Source organism: Populus trichocarpa, chromosome 5, assembly GCF_000002775.5.
Source record: "Populus trichocarpa isolate Nisqually-1 chromosome 5, P.trichocarpa_v4.1, whole genome shotgun sequence".
NCBI lineage: Eukaryota > Viridiplantae > Streptophyta > Magnoliopsida > Malpighiales > Salicaceae > Populus > Populus trichocarpa.
The window spans coordinates 449685-466528 of record NC_037289.2 but is presented as its reverse complement, the minus strand read 5'-3'; the positions used below and the strand labels follow the sequence as shown (position 1 = coordinate 466528).

The 16844-nt window shown below is 33.4% G+C and overlaps 2 protein-coding genes across 2 annotated transcripts; one reads left to right on the top strand and one right to left on the bottom strand.

Moving 5' to 3' along the window:
- Nucleotides 1–961: 961 nt before the first annotated feature.
- Nucleotides 962–4726, top strand: LOC18098501 (pentatricopeptide repeat-containing protein At1g56690, mitochondrial). Its single transcript, XM_024600763.2, has one exon. It carries the CDS (start codon nucleotides 1161–1163, stop codon nucleotides 3258–3260), a length of 2100 nt encoding a protein of 699 aa, XP_024456531.1. The 5' UTR covers nucleotides 962–1160; the 3' UTR covers nucleotides 3261–4726.
- LOC18098500 (NRR repressor homolog 1) lies at nucleotides 4339–5064 on the bottom strand. The gene has a single exon (XM_006382240.3). It carries the CDS (start codon nucleotides 4927–4929, stop codon nucleotides 4597–4599), a length of 333 nt encoding a protein of 110 aa, XP_006382302.1. The 5' UTR covers nucleotides 4930–5064; the 3' UTR covers nucleotides 4339–4596.
- Between the last annotated feature and the right edge of the window lie 11780 nt (nucleotides 5065–16844).

Here is a 16844-nt window from a genome sequence, read left to right as displayed (position 1 = left end):
TTTGATTGAATGATGAAATTGAAAGTAAAAAAACCTTTAACAAAAAAACTGATGAAAAAATTAAAAATTAAAAGAATAAGTATCAAAATAAAAAATAAAACATAAGAGAAATTATAATCGAAGGACTAAATTAAAAAATAAAAACAAAGTTTATATAAAAGAAATAAAAATGAAATAGAAAATTAAAAGAATAAGAATTGAAATTGAAAAAAAAAAAGAACAATCATATATTTTACCTAACATAAAAAAGAAAAAAAATAAAGAAATGACTATTGGTGATAACTTGACCACCATTCGTATATCATAAAAATGTATGAGTGATTTATAAAAAATAACAAATTCTTAGTGATTAGTATGATGAAGTATTCAAGATATTCAGTGTTTAGAAATTATGCGTGTAGTGTTTAATTATGTGATTATTATTTGTTAAATGATTTTATACCATGTAATTCAAATATATATATATATAACTTACATGATGTACTTACATGGTATTTCATATAAAAATATTATATACACTAATATGATAATCTTAATCATTTTTATTATCACATATTCATGATTAGAAAATTAAAATCTATTTTTATATATATCAACTATCTAACTTATAAATATAAATTAAACTTTAATTATAAAGTTAAGTTAAAAATCTAGATTGATTTTTACAAGAATTGCAACATAATATTGTAAAAATAATTATTATGTATACGAAAAAAACAAAGAGAAGAATTTATGTAATTTATTTAGAAAAATTTAGTTTAATAGGGTTTATAATAATCATATATTTTTCTTTAAAAAAAGTAAAAGACCGGGTCAAGTATCGGTTGAGTGATGAATCGGGTGAGATTTTTATTTGTACTCGATGTAAGTGAAATTGGATCGGATTTTTTTTATCTAATCTGTTTCGACTTTATCAAACCAAATAAAAAACAGATCCCTATAGAATTGGGTGATATTAAGATCATGCGGGTCGGGTCGGAAGAAATTGTCAGCAGTCATAACCACCACCTCGTCCTGTGGACCCCCATGTTATTTCGAAGCTTTTTGTCAATTTTAATCATCAAATTTATTGACTTTCACTGTTTTTGGCATCTGGGCACCATCAAAATCGAAACTTTAACCATTTTTGCTATCTGGGTACTTCCCTTCCTTGCTCTTCGATGCTGTCCCGTTTGATTCCATATAGAACTTATTCTTCAACCTTTGCTGCAGTATCTCAAATTTCCCATTTTTCACGTCTTGGACAAATACGCATAGCTCGAAAGATATTTGATGATTTGCAAGACAAAACAGTTACTTCTTGGAATGCAATTATGGCTGGTTACTTTCAAAACAAACGGCCGCGTGAAGCCCGAAAACTGTTTGATAAAATGCCTGAGACAAATACGATTTCATGGAATGGATTGGTTTCTGGTTACGTTCAGAATGGAATGATTTCTGAAGCGAGAAAAGTTTTTGATAAAATGCCCGAGAGGAATGTGGTTTCGTGGACAGCGATGATTAGAGGGTACGTGCAAGAGGGATTGATAGAGGAGGCTGAATTGTTGTTTTGGAGAATGCCGGAAAGGAATGTTGTTTCTTGGACTGTGATGTTAGGTGGTTTGATTGAAGATGGCCGTGTCGATGAGGCTAGACAACTTTTTGATATGATGCCCGTGAAGGATGTTGTTGCTAGCACTAATATGATTGATGGATTGTGTTCAGAAGGAAGGTTGATTGAAGCAAGAGAAATTTTTGATGAGATGCCTCAAAGGAATGTGGTTGCTTGGACTTCTATGATCAGTGGGTACGCAATGAATAGTAAGGTGGATGTGGCTAGGAAGTTGTTTGAAGTGATGCCGGATAAGAATGAGGTGACATGGACAGCGATGTTGACGGGGTATACGAGGAGTGGTAGGATTAATGAGGCTGCTGAACTTTTTAAGGAAATGCCTGTGAAACCGGTTGCTGCTTGTAATGAGATGATTATGGGGTTTGGGCTGGATGGGGAGGTGGGGAAAGCGAGGTTGGTGTTTGATCAAATGAGGGAGAAGGATGACGGGACATGGAGCACGATGATTAAGATTTATGAGAGAAAAGGATTTGAATTGGAAGCACTTGCTTTATTTAGTTTGATGCAAAGAGAAGGGGTTAGGCCAAGTTTCCCATCCGTCATAAGTGTTCTTTCTGTTTGTGGTAGCTTGGCAAGTCTTGATCATGGTAGACAGGTTCATTCACAGTTGGTAAGATCACAATTCGATATAGACATATACGTCTCTTCAGTTTTGATCACAATGTATATCAAGTGTGGTGATCTTGTGACAGCAAAAAGGGTGTTTGATAGGTTCTCTTCAAAGGATATTGTCATGTGGAATTCCATTATTGCTGGTTATGCGCAGCATGGTTTTGGAGAGAAAGCTTTAGAAGTTTTCCATGACATGTTCTCTTCAAGCATTGCACCAGATGAAATTACCTTTATTGGAGTTCTGTCAGCATGTAGTTACACTGGGAAGGTTAAAGAAGGGCTTGAAATTTTTGAGTCAATGAAATCAAAGTATCAAGTGGATCCAAAAACTGAACATTATGCTTGCATGGTTGATCTACTTGGCCGAGCAGGGAAGCTAAATGAGGCAATGAATTTGATTGAAAATATGCCTGTGGAAGCAGATGCTATTGTTTGGGGTGCTTTATTAGGTGCATGCAGAACCCATAAGAATTTGGATTTGGCAGAAATTGCAGCAAAGAAACTTCTACAGCTTGAACCTAACAATGCTGGGCCTTACATCCTTCTATCAAACCTTTATTCGTCCCAAAGTAGGTGGAAAGATGTTGTAGAATTGAGAAAAACAATGAGGGCGAAGAATTTGAGAAAATCGCCTGGTTGTAGTTGGATTGAAGTGGACAAGAAAGTGCACATATTCAGTGGGGGAGGTAGCACAAGCCATCCTGAGCATGAAATGATATTGAAAAAGTTGGGAAAATTAGGTGCGTTGTTAAGGGAAGCTGGATATTGTCCTGATGGTAGCTTTGTGATGCATGATGTTGATGAAGAAGAGAAGGTGCACAGCTTACGGGATCACAGTGAGAAATTGGCTGTTGCATATGGACTTCTGAAAGTGCCAGAAGGGATGCCTATTCGAGTGATGAAAAATCTTCGAGTCTGTGGGGATAGCCATTCAACAATTAAATTAATAGCTCAAGTAACTGGGAGAGAAATAATTTTGAGGGATACTAATAGATTCCATCACTTTAAGGATGGCTTGTGTTCTTGCAGTGACTAATGGTAATTACAAGCACCTTATTACTGGACGGATGCAGCTTTGGCTGTGGCTTTTGATGCCAAGATCAAGATGGCAACATTTCTTAGGCTCCTCCAGAGATTTTGGTGCCAAAAGATGTGGTATGGTGCAATCCTGAATTCAGATGCTAATGTCAACTATATTTCATATGAATGCTGATGAATAAACCAGCAACATCCTGACCGGAGCTCATAAAAGCCATAATGAAGTCCAGAGACGTAGTCATACATACCATTTTCTCCAGAAGAGCAGAAAAAATTGAAGGAAAAACAATTTCAGAAGCTTTACACTTTAATTATCAAAGTCACGGATGTTGATGCATTGTTGCATCCTTCAAACCTTAGAGCAATCTCCACGTCCCCAGGCTTTGTGCCAGTGGAGGAACGATGGAATGTCTGTGCCTATTTCCTCACATTTGCAGTATTCAGTACGTAAAGCACTGTCCTCCAATCAGCTAAATCAATAATTTATCAATGGAAGTTTGCAAGAAATAGAGTGCGGACAAGCAACCGCAAAGGATTGAAAAGCAGATGTTCTCCAGTTAGTTCTGGAGTATGGCTTGTTGAGGGAGAAACTTCCAGCTTTTGTAGCATGCTAAATTCTTACATTAACATTCTAACTAAGAAAGGTTTCATGTTTTACTTGGTTTAAGTATTTTTTTTATATAAAATGTTTATTATTCCAACCAATTCAAGTAACGGGCTTCAAGTACTTCACATGTCCACTATCCCATGTACCAACATCTCCAGACACCTCTGCAGGTAATAAACACACCTTGTCTCTAGATCCAGGAGTAAAATTGATCTCAGGTGCTTGGGATACAAACTATTGTTGATTGACTTTTATAGGGAATTAAGAGTTCATATATCTGGTATGAGTTTTGTATGTCTGTTTTTGAACTTTGAAGTGGTTTTTGCTGCAATAGCATAACCGAGTGACTTTTGCTCTTGAGCCAGAATAATAGAAATGCATTGCACGCGAACATAATTTCACAGAATATGTCAATGCTTGGATGCTTGATTGTTTATTAGTAGTGTAATCTGAGATGATGACTATAAAGTGAAAATAAACTCCCAATCCATCTTTTAATATCTTGATGACCTCGAATATGAAAGATTCATCAATGTAAAAACAACAATATTACAAAAACAAATAATAATAAAATTGCAAAATTAAAGCCGACCCAACTGAACATACATGCAACCTTTTATTCAACACACACTACTGCTCTAACTCTGCTGCATCACATGTTTCATGCATCTTGAAAATACTACTCTGAAGCATATCATATCCCATGCACTGTATTTGACCTCCACAGTCAATACAAGGTAAGGTTCAGATCTAGTTCTTCTTTCTTCTCCTTTCCACATTCCTTATTTGAGGAACTTGGTTGAGATATGCGAGTGGATTCCAACCCTGGCTCCTCAAAATCTTCCAGTTGAAACTTTGGAGTCCATACAGGTGCGTGGGCTTTCTTTGCCTTCTTTGCTATCTTACATGCCTCCTGTTCTCGCAAACAGGTTCTCGAATACATGCGAGCATCTCTAAGCCTTCTTATTATCGCGAAGAACTTCTCAATTCTCTCGTCCTCATCGTCGTTTTCTTCTTCTTCTGAAAAAGTACTCAGCTTGTTTTTCCTTTCTTCCTCCATTTGCTTTGTTAGTGCTGTTTCACCGAACTTTTATGACACACACTATATATTAGTGGTTGATCAGTTACTGCCTTCTCACTGCAGGGTGACTGTAGTTGTATATTTATACAGCCCAGGTACAAAATCACAGAAAATATGTCATTCTAGTGGGGACAGACCTGCTGGAGGTTGCGATGCCTTTTAATTTGGTCCAGTGAAGGTGACCGAAGTGAATCAACTAGGATGCTTTCTTTCAAAGCTGCTATTAACTAGTGGTTGATCATAGACGTCATAGGATTGCATCAGTCAAGAATCTTTTTCCTGTAAAATTTTCTGTCAACTTTGATAACTGTCTTTGTTGTATCTGTTGAGCTCTATGATATCTGAAACTGTACCTGTTAGTGGCCAAGTACTTCGATCCTCAAAAGATTTTATCTTCGGGAATGCTAATGAATGAGAATCATGATTTTTTAAGCAGATAATCTTGTGATGAGACAAGTATCTACGAAACATTGAGCATCATCCTGGCTGCCCCAGCACACACAAAAATAATAATAAAAAAGTTGCTTTAGGCAAATGGCATCAATTATTAGAGGTGAATGCAAGGCTGCCCCGACAAAAAAAAAAAAAAAAAAAAAAAGTTGCTTGAAGCAAATGGCATAAATTATTAAAGGCAACTGTGCAGCTTGGCAAGGTAAAAGCCTCCTCCTAGTTGATCAGTAAAGAAAAGTTTTTTACTTTGCCTGGAATAAATTTATTATGAAAGGCTTGACAAGCTGTAAAGCCTGCACCCCAATTTGCCTTCCACAACGTTCTTCCAAATTTTCAATGATGCTGCTGCCCATAGAGTTACAGCCTACCGTTCAGTCCAGTCACAAATTTGGCAGAACGGCCCTAATTCAGCCACGTTCTCAGGTCAACAGGTTGTGAAATCAATCAAGGAGGTAGTGGGTTGATTTAATAGATGAATTATAGAAAAATATTTAAGATGTATAAATATATTAATTTTAATATTATATCGCAAGTTTATTCATGGTCAATTAGTAATGGTGTGTGTGAAAAGAAAAGCTGTAAAGGGTTCAAATCCCTTATTTTTGTATTTTTTTACTAGCCAACTAGCCAAAGTTCGAATAGAATTCCAAGTCAGTCAATTTATAATAATAATAATAATAATAATAATAATAATAAAAAGGAATGCAAGAGCATTGTGAACGTATTTAATAGAATATATTAAACATTATATCAATTAATAAATCTTAAAAAGAATTGTTAATCCTAACTAAAAATTAAAATAAAATGTTGAAAAATAAAAATATATGAAATATTTGATCTCGTTGTGGGGTGCTTTTTAAATTTTTTTATTTAATTTTATAACAATAAAAATAGATTTTATAAAAACTTATAATTTAAATTCTATAAGAAAAAAAAGCATTTTCTTAGTATAAATTCTCTTTTTTTATTAATGTATTTTTTAACAAAAAATATACCTCTTTTAGCTATGCTATTTATTGCATAAAAACTAAAAGTAAATAAAATAAATATAAAAAATGCAACAATATGAAATAAGAATAAAAAAGATATTTCTTTAATAAAAACTCATTTCCCTTATTAATGAATTCTTCTTCTCTCTTTTTTTTTTTATCAATAGTATTGTTTTTAATTAAAAACTTATAATAATCTTAAAAGAAAGTTTTGATAAAAAAAAGAAAGATGAATAGATAATTTTGACACAAATATATTTAAATAATAAATTTGAAAAAAAAATATAAAATATAGGTATTTCATCTGTATTGAATATGAAATGTTAATATATAATTATTTGAAAAATAATTCTTAATATTATCATAAAAGACGCTAAATTATTTAGAAACAATAACATAATTGAATAATTATTTAACACCATTTTAATAAATTTGAAGGTCTAAGCATGCATGTGTTGAAAGACCTGGCCCATCTTAAGATCATAGGTCTGCCTAGGTTCGCGTGCCTATGTTTTTTTTTTCCTTGATGTGAATGAATGGCGCATCACCCATTTAGATAGATGATGCATTATATGTTTGCAATCTTTTAGGGTCATGTGAGGTGTTTCTAATTATAAAAAATTTAAAATTTATATTTTTAAATTTATATTTTTATTATTTTTTCACCTAGAAACATAAAAAATATCTCACAAACCTCTAAATCTTACAAATAAAAACCACTTCTATTAAATTTTTTTCTTAAAGTATAATTTATAAACATAAAAATTAAAATTATTGGTGGTCAGAATCTAGTCATTTGAAAGCTTTTTTTCTTATCATATTTTTCAGTGATTTTTTTTTTTTGAGATTGAAAAATTAAAATGTAAGAAAATAAAATTTAGGATATAAATAAAAAATTTAAAAATAGAAACACCCAAATATAAATAAATTAAAAATTAAAAGATGAAAAATAGTTTTATGCATCTATTTAACAATGAATGCGGGAAATAGGTGTTACTTATTGCCAATGTTAATTTTACATTTAACTATGGAATAATCTTTGACTCCTTCAACACGTGATAGCACGCAATCCAAAGACAATGAGAAAAGATAGGATGGTGATAACATAATTTTTTGAGGACCAAATTGAAAGAGAATAAAGCTAGAATATTACCAAGTAAAAAAGAATCTAAAATTCGAGAGACATAGAACGAAAATGTGGTAAATGAACAATGCTATGAATAATATAGTGTAAGAGAATAAGCAATGTTTATATAGTAAAACACTTATATGTTTTAGTTTTTTTATTAATATTAATTTATTTATTTTGTTAGAAATTGACCGGGTCATAACTATGTCTGAAACTAGGCTTTGTTGTTGTTGTTGGAGAACAAAAAGTATATTCTTCTGAACTGTCTCAAACCTATTTCAAATACACAAGATGAGTTCGTCGATCAAGATGACCTGGTGTACTCTCCACTTCAACCAGTGAGGTCATCCCTTCACTTGTGTAAGAACATCAACCTTAAGAAGAAAATCTTATTTACCTCATAGATCCAAACAAGCAGAGAGACAGGATACAAAATATGTTTTCGATAAATTCAGCACATCGATCGATCACATGGAAATGCTGACCAGTATTACAGTTTACATGTTGTATTGATCCTAGCTTTCATTGTAAGAGCTTCTCAACATGCAAGAAGAGAAAAGGGAGTGGTGGGGGATGGCGGAGGAGGCCAACTACCCTCTACAAAGAAAGCTTTAGGTCCAAGCCACTGCCTTCTTCTCCATCGTCCTTTTTCTCTGCTTCCTTTCTCTTGGAAGGACCGGCTGCTGCCTGACTATCCTTGCCATCCTCCAAGAAATCTTCTGGCAGAAATGATGGATTCCAAGCCACGCTAACCTTCTCTTCTCCAACTTTCCTGATCTCCTCTTTCTCTTTAAATATTCTATTTGAGTTTCTTCTTATTTGATCATGCATTTGTTTTGTACTTCTCAGCAAAGCAAAGAACTTCTCCATCTTCTCTTCCTCTTCTTCATCATCATCATCTTCCTTTCCCTTTTCTTCTTCTTCAACATACTCCATCTTCCTCTTCTTTGCTTCCCTCTCCATGCCAAGCTAGCTAGCTAGCTATTTCCCCCAACAAAAACAAATATCAAAGAGAGAAGCATAAGCAGTAGACCATAGAGTGTCTCTTATTGTATAATGTTTGATGGGTTAAACCAAACCACATACCACACTTGCACTATAACCACTCTAGAGACCGTGTTAGCTGACTCTATGTAGAGACTCACCATATGCCTGTATCACAAGAAGTATTTTACAGAAATGGGCTTGGCTTTTCATGTTTGATTTGAATGTGAAAGCATCTACCCATACATAAACAATTGTTTAAGACTCGATTGGTGCGAACTTTAGTTTCAATGTACAAAAGCTGATTTAAAAATTACCTCATCATTAAGGCCTAATAAAATTTTGATTTGAATTCTGGCAAAAGCAACTGAAAACCACAATGAGTCCTCTGTTTTATTCTGGAAAGATAGGTTGTAGTTGGAGTGGATACTACGGATAGAGAAGAATAATGGCAATAACGTCATGATGCTGTGTTGCATACCGCATAAAGGTGATGCAAGCACCATGACATAATCATATTGTCATTTTGGTGGAGTTTCCTATAGGTGGCCTGCCTGACTTCTTCTTCTTTTTTGTAAGAATGGCCTGTATTTAATTAACACCTTACAAAACTAATGTCTTTGTCGTTTGTTTTCCTTCATTACTTGTTCTATGTTCTGGCAATAATCTATCACAGCGGCAATTAATCTATTATTGTCATAGTGATGTCATATGGATGATCTCACACTACTTTAAGGTACAATTTATGGTTGTCATCCTCCACGTAGGGCTTGAGAATAACATGTAATTTGTAGCATATTAACAAGTTGTGCTTGGACTTCTTTCATGTTTCAACCGAAACAAAGCTGAAAGTCTTTAGGAGCCAGGACACCACCATGAAATTGAATTATACTGACCAAGTATTCTGTCGGTGTAAAAGCAGCTATTTATTTGTCAGTAAAAGTATATTCGATGGATTTACTGTAGTAACCATCTCGTCCATGAAAATTTTTATCGGTGATGAAAATATACGACAATCAATTTTTGTCAGTATATCAATCAAAAAATATTTTCGACGGACTTCTGATAGGTAACTCATTGATAATGTATCGCGTCCTTTCAATGAATACCCAATAGAATAATCGACAATTATTTTCTATGTTATATGGGTGATTCTATCTATCTATATCAAAATATTTAATAACTCTCTATAATTTTTTTTTTTATGAAAATTATCAAGAGGTTTAAAAGTTTAGTTATAATAAATAAACGTCTCCACTCCTCAATTGTTCATGAACTGTTACTTTTTTTTTTTATCCTCCTTTTATATATGTATTTCTATTTTTTGGAGTTGGTTCGCACCCAAGATATATAGCTTGTAAAATAAATCACTAATTAAACGTTATCACAAATAATAACTATCATTTTAAGAAAAATACTTAAAATTAAAATAGACTCTCCTACCAAATGTCTTGCATGGTTATTAAAAGGAAAAGATCTAATGATATACTCGTTAATGAAACCATGAGTTTTCTTATTTTTGTTTGAGGACTCACTCCATAAACGCCTCTTAAAATTATGGTTATCAAACTCGATCCAGGGGTCGACCGGGCTAAGGAGCCAGGTCCCAGGTTACACGGGTTAACCCAGATTTAACCTGAAAAAATTAAAAATATATATATATATATATATATATATATATTTAAAGTTTTAATATTTCATATGAAAAAATTAAGAAACAATTCATGTGAATGTAGGTTATATATGTTGTAAATAATGAAGTTTAAAAGATTATTTCAAAAGGTTTTTTATCCCGCATTGAAAAGATACTATGTTATCCTTTTAAGTTGAAGTATTTAAACCAAAAAGTTTTTAATCTATATTGAAAAAACATAACTTTTTTGTTGTGAACATATAGTATATATACTAAATGCTTTCAAATCTCAAATTGAAAAAATAAAGCGTTCTTCTAGTATTTATATATTGAACTTTGATAATGGTTAATAACCAACTAAAAAATATAAAAAAAGAGGTCTTTGGCTAAGACAAAAAACACATTTGAAAAAAAAAAGTTTTTACCTGGTTTTGTCGGGTCATCGGGGTCATGAGTCAACTTGGCAAGTCAACTAGGTTTTGCCGGGTTTTTGCTCGTGCCGGTCTTTCACCTTACCTAAACTGATTCATCCACCAGGACGACTGGGTCCCGGGTCAACCCATTAGGCCGGTTCGGGTTTAATAACTATGTTTAAAACCCTCCTGCATGAAGAACTCTAAATATCTCTCCCATTTACTCTTATTGATAAGGGAAGGTCTACAAGTCTTCCACTTCTCAAAGTCATTTGAATATGCATATCTCCTAACATAAGTGTGCGCATCATACCGGAAATCACATAACCTAGTTCAAAAATTTATTAAATAAAAATATATAATGAAAAATAGTTAAAATTTATCAAAAAAAATATTACTTTACACATTAAAACTTACATAGTTGTGACATGATTATATATGTACTAACCTTAAACTTCCTCCACCAAGCCTCAACCACGGGAATCCATTCAGGATGCTCTTTAAGCTGGCCCAATGAAACAAGAGCACTTTCATCATCAATGTAATCATTTACACATCTTTTATATTTGTAAACCTAAAAATCAATTAATTAACGGTTGATTATATTAACACATAATCATTAGTTTAATGTTATATTTAAATTTTTCTTGCATGCTTAAATCGGGCTTGCATTACATTATTAACTTGCAAGAATAAGGATCTCTACCAGATGGGACGCCAGATCTGCGATCCATATTTAAAGAGCCTGCGTAGTTAGGATATGCATTTGGTGCCTTCATAATCAATACTTAAATGCATCGCAGGCTTGGGAACACCATTGCTTGACAATGCAAAACCGTTCCATTTCAACCATAAACTTTTCATCAGCATCTAAACAATATAACTAAATAATTAAGAATAATCAATTAAATTTTCAATCTATGATTTATAATTTTTTTTTTTGTTTTAGTCCATCTATCCATTTAAAATAAATTTTGGCAGCACCCCCTACACGGAGCCTTACCTAAATTTGAAAAAAAAAATACTAACAACTGAATACAACAAACCAAATTATCACCCACAAACCGAATATTTTAAAAACATGAATCAAAAGTACTGAAAACAAAGAAAATGATAACACAATCCATTGAGCACACAAGTGATTTAGAAACAATAGCATCATAAGAACCCATTTCTACATCAATAGTCACCTTTTTTTATATAGAAAAAAGGCAGAGTCTAAAGTATTAACTGGGGAACCAACAATGTTTGCACATTTTCAAGATGATTGTAAGATTACCACCATATAAATTAGTACATCTAGAAAAAAGGATGGCATCCATGTACCATAATGTTCAATGCAATTTTAATAATAAAAATGCTCGATTAAAGTAACACCAACTATTTTTTTCCATGCAATAAAAAATTAAATAAATTAAGTTATGTTACCATTTAAATTTAACAAGTTCCATTCTCATCCTATGTATCATCATTTAATATCATGAGATAATAAGAGAGCGTTTTGAAGTCAATCTGTGAGTGTCATACCACTGTAAAGATCATATAAACAAAATCATGAAACTAAACATGTTCCAACATAAACTAAAATGCTTAAAAACAAGAAAATACCTAAACTTTAATAATCAAGAATCTTCAAGAAAATTATGAAGTGAAATAAATAAAAAAGGAAAAGTAATACATATTGAGAGAGAGAGAGAGAGAGAGAGAGAGAGGGGATAGAAGGGGAGAAAGATGAGATTGTAAGGGAAATGAGGAAAAGTTAAGGATTGCCTTGATATATCTAGGTTTAAACATTACTAATAAAAAATTTTATCGGTGAGTCCTTTGATCATTAACCATGTCACCACATCACTAACAGGTTAACTGATATAAGAGTTTAAAGTCGTAAGTAAATTCATAAGTAATTTAAAAAAAATTCAAAATTCTTTTGAACATCCCTAAATTCACCAATGAATTTTCATTTGTTGATAAATCTGTTAGTGAAGTAAACCATTTGAATTCTTGCCCAAGCTCTCTATAATTCTCTGATGTTTTTAACTTTCATTGGTAAATTAAACTTTCTAAATTCTTACCCAAACTCTTTGTAATTCTCCAAAGTTATTAACTTATATTGGTAGATCTGTCGATAAATTAAAATTGTTGAATCCTTCCCTAAACTCTCTGTAATTCTTCGATGAATTTATTGTTTACCGATGAGTCCATCAATGAAGTTATATTTGAAGATTTATTAAATGATAGTTAGTTAATAATTTATTAATGTTATTTATTAGTGATTCCATCAGTAAATTTATTGTAATTTATTTTTATATATATATTGGATATAATCCCTATCAAATCTAATTAAGCAGTAATAACAGGTGTATTCATAACTTATTTAACAACAACAATAATAAATGTTTGATAAATGTAAAAAGTACAACGCATTATACAATGACAATAAATATGTTATTGCATAATGATGTTTTACAACTAAAATCAGTTCAGATCCACTATTTAGTCTAAATCTCTATCATCTTCATGTCCATCATCTTCTTTGTTGAACTTAAATTGTTCGATTATTTCATCTTTATCAACTTCTGTTGTCGCACGTCAAAAAATCAGCGCGGCGTTCGCTGGCGATTATTTATTATTTGTGGTTTTGCTTGGTTCTTTGGAGTCGCCACCTAGTATTATGGTCACTAGGAACCTATGGTCTGCGAGAGTCTGAGTAAGGGACTGGTTGTGCAAGGGGAAGACGCATCACCCCTAGTGCACCCTACCTAAGGTAAGCTGCATTGTTGTTTGATTATTCTTTCTAGGTCGAAGTTCTATTCGTTGGTCTTTTCTAAGGTTCAAGGCAGATCTCCCTTCATGAGGGAGTCTCTACCTCATTGGGTTAAATCCTAACCATTCTAAAGTCTGAATTTTAAAATTGCTTTTATTTACACCTTGTATCTTTAATATCCGAGAGTGTACTTTATCGTGTAATTTTACACCCCACAAATATTAAAGTCTACATCTGAATCCTAAAAAAAAATTGAAATAAAAGTTTTTGACATTTTGGCCAAACCCTAACAGATGATCATAAACTAGTTATGATATCCATTTTTTTTTGGATTTTTAAAACGTGAGAAAGATGCAATTTTTTTATTTTGAAAAGAAAACATGCTTGGAAAATTCTTTAGGACTTGGCCGTATGCAATAAAAATTTTTTGAATATTTCTGAGAAAACCGGGCATTTTAATACCGGACTTGTATCTTATCATGTAAGTATACAACCCAATATTAAGCAAACTTGGTAGGAAAATATTTAAGAAAATCACAAATTTTTTGAAATGATTTTTGAAATTTTTTTTTTTGTTTTGATTTTTTTTGATTTTTTTTTAATACATAATAATTAATTAAATTTATTAAATCTGTGGGCCGGTCCGGCCCAAACAGTTGGTCCGGTCCAGGACCCTTGGGTTGGGCCGGTCTCGGCCCAACATGTCCTTCTCTCTTTTTTCCGGGCCGGGCCAGAACCGGCCCGGCCCAAGCAAGTGGCTAATTAATTAGCCACTGCATGCAGAAACGAATTCTGCATGCAGCCACGGTGAAAGGAAAAGGAAGGCGTAGCAGGGGAGGGGCGAGTTACCTGGCGTGGAGAGAGTCGGCGGCCTAGCTGGTGGTGCACGGTGTAACTGAAGGTGGTGAGGCAGGCGGCTTGCACTGTTCACGGCTGGAAGAAGAAGGAGCAGATTCCTGCAGAGGAGAAGGAAAGCTCACGGCTGGAGCTGTTGGTGTGACGGGGGAAGGAGATGCTACTCTAGCTGCTGCTGGTAGGAGTGAAAACTTCTGGGCAAGGTGGTGGCTGCTGGCTCTGCTGTTGCCGCCGCTGCTGGAGTCCCGGTGGCAGAGGAGGAGATTTTACAGAGGAGAGAGAGAGAGAGAAGTGGTGCAACTGTCACGTGAGATGGTTTTATGGCTACTGGAGGTGGGGATGACAGTGAGAAGCTAGGTGATGAAGGTGATGGTGGCTGAAGGCCACGGTGGAGAGAGAAAGCAGCAAAAGTGATTGTTTGCAGAAAAATGGGTACAAAAGGCTGGTTTTCGGCCAACTTTGAGCTCGTTTTTCTCCTCCTCCTGAGCATGAAATTGGCTCCTATTTATAGGGCTGGAAAGAGGGTAATCTTGTCTTCAACGGGAAAAAGTCTCAGCCCTTGATTCGACTCGAGGAATCTCATCCGTTGGTTCAAAGTGTGCACCTCGAATTGCCAAATTTGGCAATCCAAGGCTGCAGACTGAACGAGGTGGCCACTTTGGGCCAATAAACGAAGCCGTTTCAAAGTTTTTCTACCCGACCGGACCCTTCTCGAGGATAAAGGGGTTTTAGGTGGACATTTTGGTGCACGCGTTGTCGGATTTGGAGGCCAAACGAGGTAGAAAATGCGCCTGGAAAGCTGCTACTCGGGCAGCTTTGTGGGGAAGAAGATGAACAGTGACCAGGCGACGCGTCGCCTGGTCCCTTCCCTTTTTTTTTTTATACCGATTTTCAATTGAGTCCTCCATCTTTCAATTTCTTCAATTTGACCCCCGGCTTTTGTCAATTAGACCCCTATAGTTTGGCGCCTTTTGCAGATTGGCCCTTGGCTTTGGATTTTGTCAATTTAACCCCTAATTGGCCCCAAAACTTCAATTTTCTTGCAATTTGACCCCTGATTTCAATCAATTAACTTGGTAAAAATTAAATTTGGTCTCTTAAAATTCCAATATTCTCCATCAAGCCCAAATTAGGCTCCCAAACTTAATTTTTCACCAATTAAGCCCCAAATAAAATTAATTTGACCCATTTAAAGTATAATTAAGTCCTTGCACTTAATTAAATCCTTCATTTGGACCTAAATTAATTCTTAAACATAATTAAAATTTAATTTGGCCCATGATTAAATCAAATTGGCCTATTAAAAATTTAATTATGTTATTGGACTTAATTTTTATGCAAATTTGTCCAATAATCATTTAATTTGACCTTGCATTTGCATTTTTTCTCCGATTTTGGGCACAATGGGGCGCCGAAAGGCCTTGAATTTCCTCCGAAAATTGCAGATTGATTTTTGCCTATTTTGCCTATTTTTCTTGATCAGCTTTCTCCACATTGCCAGCTTTTATTATTATTATATTTTTTTATTTTTATTTTTTTTAAAAAAAAAATGAATTTTGGGGGAATAACCCAGAATTGGGTTATGACATCTGTATTTTCAATTGTACTCAATATATCATTTAACTCGTCAAGATCAAAATGAACATAAGTATTCTCCGCTACAAGAAAATTTAAATCTTCTTCTAACTCAGTAGATGAAATAACTCAATAAAGATCAACTAACTCTTCTAGTTGAAATATATCTTCTCCCCTAGTTACTTTCTCATTACCATCATGAACAACTTGGATATGACTCCTAGGTTTAGTTTTCATAATGAATAACCGATTATTTTTATTATGATCATTTCTAAAGGAAGGAGTGTAATTGTGATACACTTGTTGGCATTGTTTGGCAAATACAAAAACATTGTTAATGTTCCTAAGTCTAATTTTTTTTGTTGACTTTGACAAAACCATGATGAGGATTTAGCCTAATTTCTCTATCAGTATCATACCAATAACACTTGAATAAAAAGGTCTAAATTTTATGTCCTATAATATTGCAGTTGAATGATCTCTTTTAATTTGCCATAATAATCAACTTCAAAATTATTAGAATTTGATCCCTTAATATAAACCCTGATATTATAATCTTTAGTATGAAAGACATATGCATTGATGAAATATATGTTATAACATTGGATCTTTCTTTCAAGATCCAAGATAGTAATTTCAAACTTTCAGCATTACTTCTCATGTTGTATACCTATTTAAAGATAACAACCATTAACAATTGAAAAGGAGAGAGTAAAGTCAATGTATTTTTGTTGCACTTATAAATTATTGCATACTTATGTTTTAAACCATGTGGTGAATTTTTCATCTTGTATTTGGAAAATTTGAGTTTTAGTGAGATACAAATTTTGGAATAACAAAAAATTACGATAATGCCTATAAAGAAGTTAGTGATCATTTAGCATAAATGAAAATACAAGAGAAAATGATCATTTATTAAAATTATAAAATTGAGTTACTAAACAAAAGGTCTCAATTCATCATAGTTAAATAGCATATAATTATTTGTTTGTCTAAATTCGATGTTTTTCAAATATCTTATCGAAACTACATTCTTCGACAATGGTCGATTAGGATCGAAAAATATTGAAAAATTATCACTAGAAGAAAATCCACCACCATC

Coding starts and splice junctions, on each gene's coding strand:
- LOC18098500 (XM_006382240.3), bottom strand. CDS start 4,929: ATGGAGGAAGAAAGGAAAAACAAGCTGAGTACTTTTTCAGAAGAAGAA.
- LOC18098501 (XM_024600763.2), top strand. CDS start 1,161: ATGCTGTCCCGTTTGATTCCATATAGAACTTATTCTTCAACCTTTGCT.